The sequence below is a fragment of the Physella acuta genome, unplaced genomic scaffold, assembly GCF_028476545.2.
Source record: "Physella acuta isolate Inbredline_101_S28 unplaced genomic scaffold, ASM2847654v3 ptg002107l, whole genome shotgun sequence".
Classification (NCBI taxonomy): Eukaryota; Metazoa; Mollusca; class Gastropoda; family Physidae; genus Physella; species Physella acuta.
In genome coordinates, this window is record NW_026733608.1 from 20,333 (window position 1) to 32,252 (window position 11,920).

At 32.9% G+C, this 11,920-nt stretch overlaps 1 protein-coding gene across 4 annotated transcripts; it reads left to right on the plus strand.

Moving 5' to 3' along the window:
- Positions 1-210: 210 nt before the first annotated feature.
- LOC131932186 (E3 ubiquitin-protein ligase MIB2) lies at positions 211-9,937 on the plus strand. 4 transcript variants are annotated; one of them, XM_059289055.1, is made up of 18 exons: positions 211-466; positions 1,327-1,564; positions 1,746-1,917; positions 2,029-2,141; positions 2,416-2,610; positions 3,017-3,153; positions 3,261-3,371; positions 3,744-3,848; positions 4,088-4,259; positions 4,577-4,719; positions 4,852-5,000; positions 5,347-5,503; positions 5,905-6,059; positions 6,528-6,651; positions 6,888-7,097; positions 7,512-7,687; positions 8,211-8,386; positions 9,390-9,937. In XM_059289055.1, exons 2-18 carry the CDS (start codon positions 1,336-1,338, stop codon positions 9,614-9,616), a joined length of 2,751 nt encoding a protein of 916 aa, XP_059145038.1. In that variant the 5' UTR covers positions 211-466; positions 1,327-1,335; the 3' UTR covers positions 9,617-9,937. The 4 variants fall into 4 exon arrangements, with proteins under 4 accessions (XP_059145038.1, XP_059145039.1, XP_059145040.1 ...); XM_059289056.1 differs by having other exon boundaries at positions 211-460; XM_059289057.1 differs by having other exon boundaries at positions 211-387.
- Positions 9,938-11,920: the final 1,983 nt, after the last annotated feature.

Genomic DNA, 11,920 nt, shown 5'->3' on the forward strand with positions numbered 1-11,920 from the left:
TTCACTGTGATTTCGATTTCTCTTCCTTATAACTGTTTAGAGCTTCCACACTTTATATATCTTATACATTATTATTCTCTTTTACAAACAGAGTTAGATTAATACAGCAATAACGCTTAATGAAAAATGTATTAACATTGTTGTTGTGTTTATCCTTGATTAAAGACCATACTCACAAAAAATCTGGCAATTTACTAAGAAACATGGCCGTCTGCACAAATAGAGATTGATATTATTATTATAATAATAACAGTAATTTAAGTTTAGACTTAATCACATAGAGTATTTTGGGATTTTAAAATGTCTTTTTTTGAAAAGAATTTTTAATAAACAATTAGTTAATGAAATTGAAGGAGCCATATTTGTTGTTATAGAGAACTAATTTAGGTCTGTTAAACTTCACGACAAACTCAGCTCAGCTAGATCTACTTCACTGAGGAGAGAGCTAATTTTCTCTCAGGTCTCAGTGAGTGATTTACTCATCTTTCTACTCGTAACTAGAATCTAGTTAGATCTAAACCCCATAGTAACACCACCGTTGTTGTTTCTTTTTTTTAAAATAGAGATCAGTTCTAATTTTGGAACTGGGAATTGATGCTAGATTTTAATTTTAGGCCTGGGGGGGCTGATTGATTTTGAAATTCCTTTTTTAGAATTTAGATCAACTTTAAAAAAAAAAAAAAATTTAGATTCTAGGTTAAGGATAATTGTTATTTTGAATTGACATTAGCAAGTTATAGATTCCTAGATCAACAACACCAAAACCAAACAGCTGCTGCCCTGTATTTTGTTCTTGGTTGGACAGACGCTATGGAATCAAATCCAAAAAGAAAAACAGGCTGAAATCTGAGTTAACGGCCTATATGGTCCATAACCAGTTGACACATAATACTAAATTCTGTTGTAGGAAATCCCTTCCAATACTAGAATTAAAAACAAAGAAGAAGAAGAAATTAAAGTAAAAGATTTCTGTAGCTCTGCTAAATAAGTAGCATCAATGTATTTTTAAAAAAAGGTATACTTTTGAAACTGATCGTCAATTGTATCACTGAACTTTACATCAGCATCCGTTACTTACCCTGACTCAGATACCTATCAAAACTAGTGACTTGAGCCCCTGATCCAAACTCTAGACTTTCTGGTTATCAGGCTTATACTCTAGCATCTGACCATGCCGTTTCCTGTCAATTAGTATCTCAACAATAGGTTCAATTTGTTGCAAAAATTTACTAAGCAGTACATTTGATGGGTTTTTTCCCATCATGAATTGTGAATAATGATTCTGTCTAGTCTGGGTTAAAATATCTAATTTTGTTATCACTACAGATTTGTGGCATGTCTGTAGAGCTTGGGGTGAGGGTGGTCAGAGGACCTGACTGGAAATGGGGAAACCAAGACAATGGAGAGGGACATGTTGGAACAGTCGTTGAAATTGGCAAACCTGGTAGCCAGACCTCACCAGATAAAACAGTTGTTGTTCAGTGGGATTCTGGCGCTAGAACAAACTATAGAGTAGGATATCAAGGAGCCTATGATCTGCGTGTTTATGATAATGCACCCTGTGGTCAGTATACATTCAAGATATTATCTTTATTTTTATGTTAAATATAAAAACTCCAATCAAGACTTAATATAAATTAGATAGAGATAATTACACAAAAATAAAGTTGTAATGGAAAGGAATTAATGTTATAATAATAGATATTAAATTTAAGGTTGTGGATTATTAACTTATTTTTTTTTAGGTGTGAAACATACCAATATTATCTGTGATAACTGCCGAACACAAGGTGTTCAGGGTATGAGGTGGAAGTGTACAAAATGCCATGACTTTGACTTGTGTATGCTCTGTTACATGAATGATAAACATGATTTACAACATGCATTTTTGAGATTTGACAATGCTTCATCAAAAGGGTAAGATTTGCACTTCAACATTACCTATCTATGAGTTTGATACATTTGTAGCAATATGATGCAGTAAATTTCCCAAGTTTTTAAGAATTTGTATTCTCTTAACTTCTATAGCATCAAGGTTCCAAAACGCTGCATGAGCCAAAATCAAAAAGTTCCAGCTTTTGGGATATATTCAGGTGCAAGAGTTGCACGTGGACCAGATTGGGATTGGGGAAATCAAGATGGTAAGTGCTTAAAAAAAATTTCTACCATTTTTATACACTTCTAATACTTTTAGATTATCATTTCAATGAATTTTCTTTAAAATTATTGTTTTTTAGTCATAGAATTTGAATTTGTACAATTAGTTACAGACAATCCAAGTTCACCTCACCTTGTGTTTAGAATCGTATTAGTGTGATAGTAACATATATTTGATTTTGCACTACAATGATTTTATTCAGAATAGGCTAAAATTTGGATATTATAAGTGTTAAAGATTTAACAACATTTTTACAGGTGGGGAAGGTAAGGTTGGAAAAGTAACAGACATTCGTGGCTGGGACACTGAGTCTGGTCGGAGTGTGGCCCACGTCACATGGTCATCAGGCTCCACCAATGTATATCGTATGGGACACAAAGGCAAGGTTGACCTGAAGTATACTCATGCTACAACTGGAGGACATTATTACAGAGATCATTTACCTGTGCTTGGTGAGTTGAAATTTTTTATCATGTCCAAAGTCTAATTAAACCTAATATGTATGTACATTTGTACATGCAGATATTTAAAAGTTTGATTGAGATTCCACTTATTTGATAATTTAATGAATACTGATAGGACTTGTAGAGAAAATGTGATTACAATACTAGATTGTTGAAAGAATTCTTAGAAGAGTCTGTTTGTTTTTAATTAATCAATAGAAAGTGTAGTACCCTTTAAAACTTTACAGTCCATATGGCAAGTGGAGTAGAGTTCACCTGTTTTATTGACCTTGGTATATGAACTGGATATTGTGGTCAGCACTATGCCCAGCCGGCTTTACTTTCCCTAACATGATCAATATTTCAATAAATATATTTCACTAATGAGAAACAATATTTTTATTTTTTCCAAAAGGAGAATTCGTTGAAACGGATGGCCCAGGAACACCTAGTCAGTTTAAAGTTGGGGATAAAGTGCGATGTGACTTGGATGTGGAGATACTCAAGCAGATGCAGGAAGGTCATGGAGGCTGGAACCCTAGGATGGCTGAGGTTTGTTGATTTGATCAGCTGCTTGTATTCATGTATTTTGTTTGACAAAAACTGTTCCATGCATTGAGGGTATTCTGTATAAACATGAGGTCATATATTATTTTTAGTACATCAACAAAGTGGGGACAGTTCACAGAATCACGGACAGAGGTGATGTGAGAGTTCAGTATGAAGGCTGTGCTAACAGGTGGACCTTCCACACTGATGCACTTACTAAGGTATGTCTTGATGTGTCAAAAATTATAAGAACATTAAAATAAAACATTAAAAAACGATAAATCAAGAAAACAACTTCTGCTTGTCAATGTGAACTGCAATGTAATCTGAATAACATTAAATAAAGCAGTCCTATTTGTAGTAAATCAATTAACCTAAATTACCTCAAGGCACAAACGTGACAATTAGATCTTATAACTAGAAATGAATTTTTAAAAATGCTAAAAAGCCTCATCTTTTCATTTTGTAATTTTAAAAAAGTCAGTCTATTTGCTTTTTGTTGTTGATAAACTATGAGACAACAAACATTATTTATAAAATTACAACTTAATACTTTCCTCAAGTAAGAATCTTTTTTTTTTTTTGTTATTTAGGTCCACGTTTTCCACACTGAGGACTTTGTCAAAATCTCTGACAACCTACAGCAAGTCAAAGAGTGGCAAGCTGGTCATGGAGAGTGGACAGATGTCATGAAAAATGTAAGTAGCACCATCTTACAGCAATTAGCTGAAACATTTATTATTTTGAAACGCATTTTTAAAAATTCCATTAAGATTCTTTAAATTTTTACTTCAAAATTATTATTGTTGCAATTTCTTGTGAAAACTGCTTTTATTAAATGAGGTGAGTGATTAATGCAGAGCTAAACCCCTATATTTTCTTTGTGTCACTCATCTACCCCTCATGTTAACATTTTCAATACTTTTTTGTATCACAGACACTTGGTAAAGTTGGTGTAGTTAAAAAAGTCTACTCTGATGGAGATTTGCGTGTGGTGGTGGCTAATCAGGAGTGGACATTCAACCCCCTATGCTGCACCCTGGTGCCTCATGGTGCTGAAGATATGAATAACACACTGGGCTCTACACATGACCAGAGGGCAGCTATGCGTATGTTTCTCTCTTTTTATTTGGTTCTTTCGTGTTGTCTAAGTGAAATTTTGTTTTTGGTGTTTTGTAAAATAGTTAAAAACCATTTTAATATCAAGTTTATGCTTTATTATTGTTCTTTTTTTTTTATTTTTAGTTCAAGACACTTTATTATACTGATTTTTTTTACAAACTTTCATTTTTATGACCAATTGCTCCTAACTTTACTTCATTTTTTGTTAATTCTCATTTTAATAACCATTTACTATACTTTCATTTTGTAACAAAATATTTGTCAGTTTTATTATTTGTAACCATTTATTCTTTTAACTCTTCAGCTGCCTTCACTTCTATTCTGGAACAATTGGCAGAGCTGCGGTCTTCTCAAGGCCAAGAAACAGGCCCAGACAGACTTGTGAGAGAAGCTGCCCAGGGACACATTGAGGTTGTCAGGGATATTCTCTTAAAGTATCCTGATAAAGTATGTAGCATTTACTTCCTCATCAGATTGTGTGATTACATAAGCTTAACTTATCTTAAATGTAAACTACTTCTCTAGCCCAGGTTTAATTTAAGATAATGTGAAAGTTAATTATAAATTTAACCTTTCTAGGTGGACCAACAGAGCTCTGGTAAAACAGCACTACAGGTAGCAAGTCATCAAGGACACAAAGATATTGTAGCCCTGCTACTGTCATCCAGGGCAAGTCTGGAGGCAAAGGATGAAGATGGGGACACTGCTTTGCACTATTCAGCTTTTGGGTGAGTCATTGAGGGAAAATTGTTTTTTTTTTTTTGAAAAATCCATTTTCTGCGAGCTAAAATACATTTTTTGTTACAATGATGAGTGGACAGTGTTTGTACCCAGCTCTGTATTAACATCATCCCATTTAGTTGACCAGTCCTGCTGTCACAGTTCTGTTCAGCAGATTAATCCTGTTATAATAATTGTATTTAGTTGACCAGTCAGTGTAATAAGTCACATTCATTTGATCAATAGCATTCACCTTTAGCTGATCAATATCTTTACTATTAAGAATCTCTTTAGTTTGTATACATTAGAATTGTATGCAAAAAGTAATTAAAAAATTATTAAATTTTTTGTTAGCAACCAACCTGAGGTTATGCAACAGTTATTGTCTAAAGGAGCTGTTGTTGATTCCCTGAACAATGGTGGCTGTAGCACTCTCCATGTAGCTGTCAACAAACAACATCAGGAGTGTGTTAGGGCATTGTTGAGTTGGAGGTGTAATGTTAACATACAGGTAACGTCACCTTCTCTCTCAATAGTCTGTTTGTTGGGTTTAATTGTTACACACAGATTACCCCATCTCTTAATCTAGTCTGTGAGCACCCACACATGATTACCACCATAGTTTTTGTTTTTCCCTCTACTTTTTCTATTTAATACCAAAGCTTTCTTTTATATTTAAGAATCTGTCGTTTTTAATTTTGTTATTGCATTTTTTAATCTTTAAAACATGAATTTATTATGTTCTTAAAAGAATTCACATTACCATTTTTATAACAATGGAATGCACATCTCTAAATTTTTAACAACCCCTTGTTGTATTCAGTGTATTCAGTCATTAACAACACTGAACACAAGCTAGAATGTACCTAATTAAATAACCCTGTCTAAGCCAAGTTTACCTTATTACAACAGGATGCTTATGGGGACACAGCTTTACACGATGCTATTGGTAAAGAGAATCACAATATAATTGAACAGCTGGTCTCCTATCAAAACATTGACTTTACATTGAAAAACAAGAGAGGGTTTAATGTACTGCATCATGCAGCCTTGAAAGGAAATGTTTTGTAAGTTTTATTTGATTTTTTTCTTTTATATGAGGGTAAATTATCATTATAGAAAATATATATTACCTGAATAGGGGCCAAATAAATAAATCAAACAGTTTTAGTTTTCTTTAACTGACAAAAAATGGTATGTAGGCTAAAAAATGTTAACTATTTGATTGTTTTAAGTATTTATACTGGCAGCTTACTTATTAGAATTATAAATTGACCATATAGTGAGTTTAGAAGGCTAGAATTGTGTAAGAAAGTCTGTTTCTTTTATCTCAACATTAGAAAAGATTGTGTGTCCAGTACTATGGCTAGCCATCTATTTCCAACTAAGCCAGGCACCAATCAGGATTTCCTGCAGACTTGAACCTTGGAACTGTAGTGTTAACAGTTATGTGCTTAACTCCACCATCCCTCATTAGGCGAAGAAAACTTCAAACTTTACGTACTTATTTTTATAAGAATAATTTTACTTTTTAGCGCAACAGAAAAAATTCTTCAAAGATGCCCCCAGATTGTAGATATTAAAAAAGATGATGGCTTCTCATCCCTCCATCTGGCTGCATTAAATGGACATAGAGATGTTGCAACTACTCTTCTACAGGTATTTTCATTTCGTCATGCATATACTTCAACAAAAGACAACAGTAAATGCATGTTGCTCTATTGGTAAAACCCAATAAAAGAATTTCATGGCATCCCTACTAACAATGCCTTACTTATAAAAATTGTCTGTCTTAAAAACTGAGCTGTTTATTTTCAAGAAAAATGTTGTCCCTAATATCCATATTATATTATAGAATGGTACGCTCCAATCATGTTGCCATTTCTCTTCTTTAGTTTGGTGCTGATATTGAGATTCGTAACAACCGGCAACAAACTCCTCTCCTATTGGCTGTGTCACAAGGTCACATGTCAATCATTGAACTGCTTGTGACCAAAGGTGCTGATACCAATGTATCTGATGAAGATGGTGATACCTGTCTACACTTGGCCTTGATGAGACAAACAGTTGCCACAGAGAAGGACAGTTCACCAGCTTTAACATCTGTAAGTGTTGTTTTTTTTTCTCTATATGGCCTTACATGCTGGGGTTATCGAATTATCTGTTACATCCTACACTAAGAGCTGCGAATTTGCATGATTTTCTCTGTAATTTTATGATTTTGATTCACTTGTATGAAATAAGCATGTGAAGAATATTCTTTAAAAATAAGTAAAGGCATTATTAAGATAAAAAAAAGATAGTTTTATGATTGAAATTTTTTTTTATAAATAGCTTTCTGTGTGCCATACTGATGTGTTGTTTAAATCAGCTTTACATCCTATGTTAACATTTTTTGTTCTCCATTACCTTATTACCTTTACACTCTATCTTGAGTTTTATCTTGAAAAACATTTCAACACACCTGAAATAAAAACACCATTTAAACTGTTTTCAGTTTAATATTATTTTCCTTGCAGATCCGTAGCCATCTAGGAATGGGGGATAAAGAAGAGCAGACAGGTGCAGCCATCGCCTGCTACTTAGCCCAGCAAGGTGCAAATCTGCAAAAGAAAAATCATCAAGGAAAAACACCATTGGAGATCATTGCTGATCCTAAAATAGAAGATGTGATCAAGCAGTTTGCAACAGCCTTGTAATTATGACATTTATTTTATTCCACTACCTGGTTCATTTTCTGTTTGCCTGTTACATACTGTTTTAAATAATTGAGTTGGTGACTTAAAAATTTTTTTTACAAACTTAACACATTTCATTACAAAAATGTTATTTGTTGTATTGCAATACTAATATTATGGGACAGTGTGGCCTAGCGGTGGAGTGCTAGACTGCTAACCCGATAGTTTTGAATTCGGGTTCAAGTTAGTGGAACATCCCTGAGTCCACCCAACTCTGATCGGTACCTAACTCGCGTTAGCAAAAGTTAAGGCAGCTAGGCATAGTGGTTACCACATTATCCCTTTATATGTCAAGGTCAAGAAACATGAACTCCACTTCATCTGCCCAATTTATCGTTAGGTCTAAAGAGGAATGTTTACTACTAATATTGTTGCATTTCTCCTATGACAAGAAAAGATGTTAATACTGTATTGATAAATATCTTTGTATGTACAAGCAAAGTGTTTGTTGTGACTGAGTGTAATGTTCTATGTTGCCAGCACCATCAAACAGAATAACAGCAAGCAGGTGAAGAGGGAGTGTGAGGTGTGTTGTAACATCACTGCCCTGGTCACCTTTGTCCCCTGTGGCCACAATGTGGCTTGTATTGACTGCTGCGTCAAGATGAAGAAATGCATTGAGTGTAAGGAGATTATTGATCAGAAGAGAACACAAGGTGTGTAGACACATTTTTTTCTTTTATTATAAATACTAAACACTATAAGACCAGTTAAATGGATCTACACTACATTTCTGATTGTATGGTCGAATTTACATTTTTATAAGCATTTTTATAAGCGCTCTAAATACGGTGGAAAATTTAGTTCTTGATTTCTTATAGTCTTAGCCAATCATCGCTGTAAGTAACAAGTATAGAAATAATGTTAAGCTTGCTGTATAGAAAGAGTTCAGTTCTTATTGAAAATTCTTATTATTTTTTCAATAAAATTCGCACAAAGATTTAGGTTCTTAAAAACCATTCACCAAATCTCTTTGAATTCTTTGGCTTTGACCTACTTAGCTGAGATGGACCAGACCATTATTGTTGACATAGGCCAAAAAATGTTGCTTTTTGTATTCAATCTCTGAGAAGACTTAAATTTTTAACCAAAAAAAAAAAGCACAGCTGATAAAAATTCATTGTTATAAAATTTGTTAATGTATAAAAACTTAAAGAGTATTTTTAGGGCTAAAGTTTTGTTTACATACCAACAGACATTTTATTTTAACCAGATGTCATATTTTTTGGACTAATTTCAATTGATCATTATTCATTCATGACCCACCATTCCCTTTTTTTATTACTATAGGGACAGCTGTTCTTTTCGTATAGATATAGTTTATACAATTAAACAGCTTCATTACCTACTAGCTATTGTGTGTTTTCAATTAAATTTCATTACCAGATGTTTTCCAAAAATATTAACAACATATAGGGCCTAAATCAAATATGTAGTATAATTATTAAAATTTAATGATACTGAAAATGTTTCTTGATTATTAATGTCCACTTTGAAGTTACTGGGCTATTCACTCCAAAATTCAGAACACGAGGTAGCCTACCTAAGTTCAGATTTTCTGTTTAACAAATTAAGTCATGCTTGAATGACTGATGTGAATAACTGTTTCCAGACTGTGTTACTGATAATAGTGCATGATGTTCATATCAATGTTTACAGATGGCCAAGTTGTCAACCCCTCAGAGTTTGCTTCTCCTTCTGAAGAAGCTTTGCTGAAGAAGAGGCTGCAGGAGCTGGAAGACACAATCAACTGCCCCATCTGCATGGAACGCCAGCGAAACCGCGTGTTCCAGTGTGGTCATGCCACATGTGGCACTTGTGCCGAGTCTTTAAAAATTTGCCCTATTTGTAGGAAACAGATTAAGCAGAAGATTAATTTATTTTAAAACTTCAAATTGCTAGTGAGATAGCTATTTAGTTTGATGAAAATTCTTCATTGATTGATGCTTGTTTAAAAATCTAGTAAAGCCTGTTTAAACCTGAGACAAAATTACTCATTCCATGCTGTTATCTTTTACCAAAGATACCTGTCTGGAAAAGCCAGTTCAAATTTTCTCTGTGGTAGAGTTTCCATGCCGAGGTGAAACAGACCAATCAACAGCTTCACCTCTGAACTAAAGTTCAAGGTTTCTTATTTGCACTATCTGAGACTAAACCATGCAGTGCTGTAGTTGGCTTAGTATTGTATCATATCCATAAATTCAGACTTTCTGTACATAGCATTTGAATGTTTGGTATGTGTTTGGCAAGTAAACAATATATTATTTTAGCTAAACAAAGGTTTACGGTTTTGAATAAGATTATCTAAGTTGTGGCAGTTAATATCAGCACTGGCATGTTGTAAATAGGTTACAGTATATATATATAGATATACATACATATAATTACTTGAACATGTTTTGAATGTTAAATATATAAGTGTGCAAGAATTGTTTTGCTTACACCAGAGTTGTGTATACTTGGTTAAAAGTATGTGCATTTTGGAAGTGTTCCTATCTAAATGTGTTAGATTTGGGCAGTTTGTAAAAAATATATGAAGTTGATGTGGCTAGCTAAAGTAGTTAAATTATTGTCAGGAAAAGGTTCATTTAATACTCTCTTCTGCCTGCAAACAGCTTGTTGCACAATTGTTTATGAATGTCCTTTTTTTATAGTAAATATTGTGCATTTTTTATATTATCAGCCTTTTTAATTTTAACTTACATTTGTTAAGTTTCTGATCTTAACCTTGATTGATATTGATTAAAAACATTATTGATGTTTAGATATAAAACATTACTTTTTTTTTAATATCTTTTCTGCATGGACCACTTCCTTTAACGTTTGGTTGGTTTTTTTTTAATGCTTTGTATTTGTATATTCATTTTCATATTGTCACATTGAGCTTGATTTGCTTGATTCAACATACTAGAGATATGTGTAGGAATAGATTAAACATATAAAGATATTTTACATTTTTTAGTTTTGATTTGAGGGTTAAAGGCTACTCTTTGTGACTTAAATATGTATTGCTAACAATTATCATGAAGAAAAAAAAAGAAAAATATGAAATAGAGTGGCTGTAATTCAATCAGTCTGAACATTTCAGATTTTATTTTTCTATATTTTGTATCATTTAAATTCTGTGATATCCTGGTAACATTTTTAATTGACTGGTTGGCCAGGTAAATTTTTGATCATTTTGTGAGATTTATAAACTAGATTTTGGCCAAGTTGTCCACTCAGCAATAACTTTTTGTTTGTATATAGATGCATAACTTATATTTATTTTGTTTGTACAGTAAAAATAAAATATTTTTTTGTGTGGCAGGTTTCTTTTTCTTGGCAAAGTTTTCTGCATGTCGCCCTAAGATCTGTCTGTGTGGTTTTGTTTTAACCTTCCTGGAAGAAGGGGGTCAAATAAATCACTGATTTAAAACTTGTCCCCCTTTAGTTGTCTTAACTTTATTTTCTTCACTTTCTGCTGGCCAGATTTTTCACTCAACTTCTTTTAATTTTACAATATTTTTTTTAATGATGGTTAATTATCTGGTGTTACATAAGAGAAAAGATAGAAATTATTCTGCTGTCCAGTTAGTTAAACTTTTTTACATAAATTCAATTAGCTTGAGAGTTGTAACTGACATAACATTTTATTTTTTTTTTGTACTGACTGATGCACAGCAGAACCTCAATGGTTGACTCTTCTTTTGCTATACTTTAGTACTAACTCACTTCCCAGATGTACCCATTGTATTGGGTGTACTCAAGTCATTTTCAAGTCAAGAAGTAGATGTGTAAATGTTTGGTTTTCAGTGTGGATACATTTCAATGAGATCACATGCAATTACTCAATATCCTCATTGTTTGTGTTGATTAGAGGTATAAAAAAAATTTCTAGCATTGTAGTAATCTATTTTTACTTAGTTTAGTTCTAACTGTTAATCTAGTTTGAAATACATATGCATAAAGTAATAAGAATAAAATATGCCAACTCAGATCTCAAATCCAAGTTAAGCAGTTACAGATGTTCTGTTTTATTTTATTACATAAAACTCAAATGATTAAAAAAAATGATTAAAAATCTGTTAGTCATTAAATTGACACTTTGTAATCGCACATTAAGACACCATTGTCTCTGTTAAGTTCTTCGACTTTTTCATTAAAGACCTCTATTTCTAGTCAAGGCAAGATGTTTACTCAGAAATTAT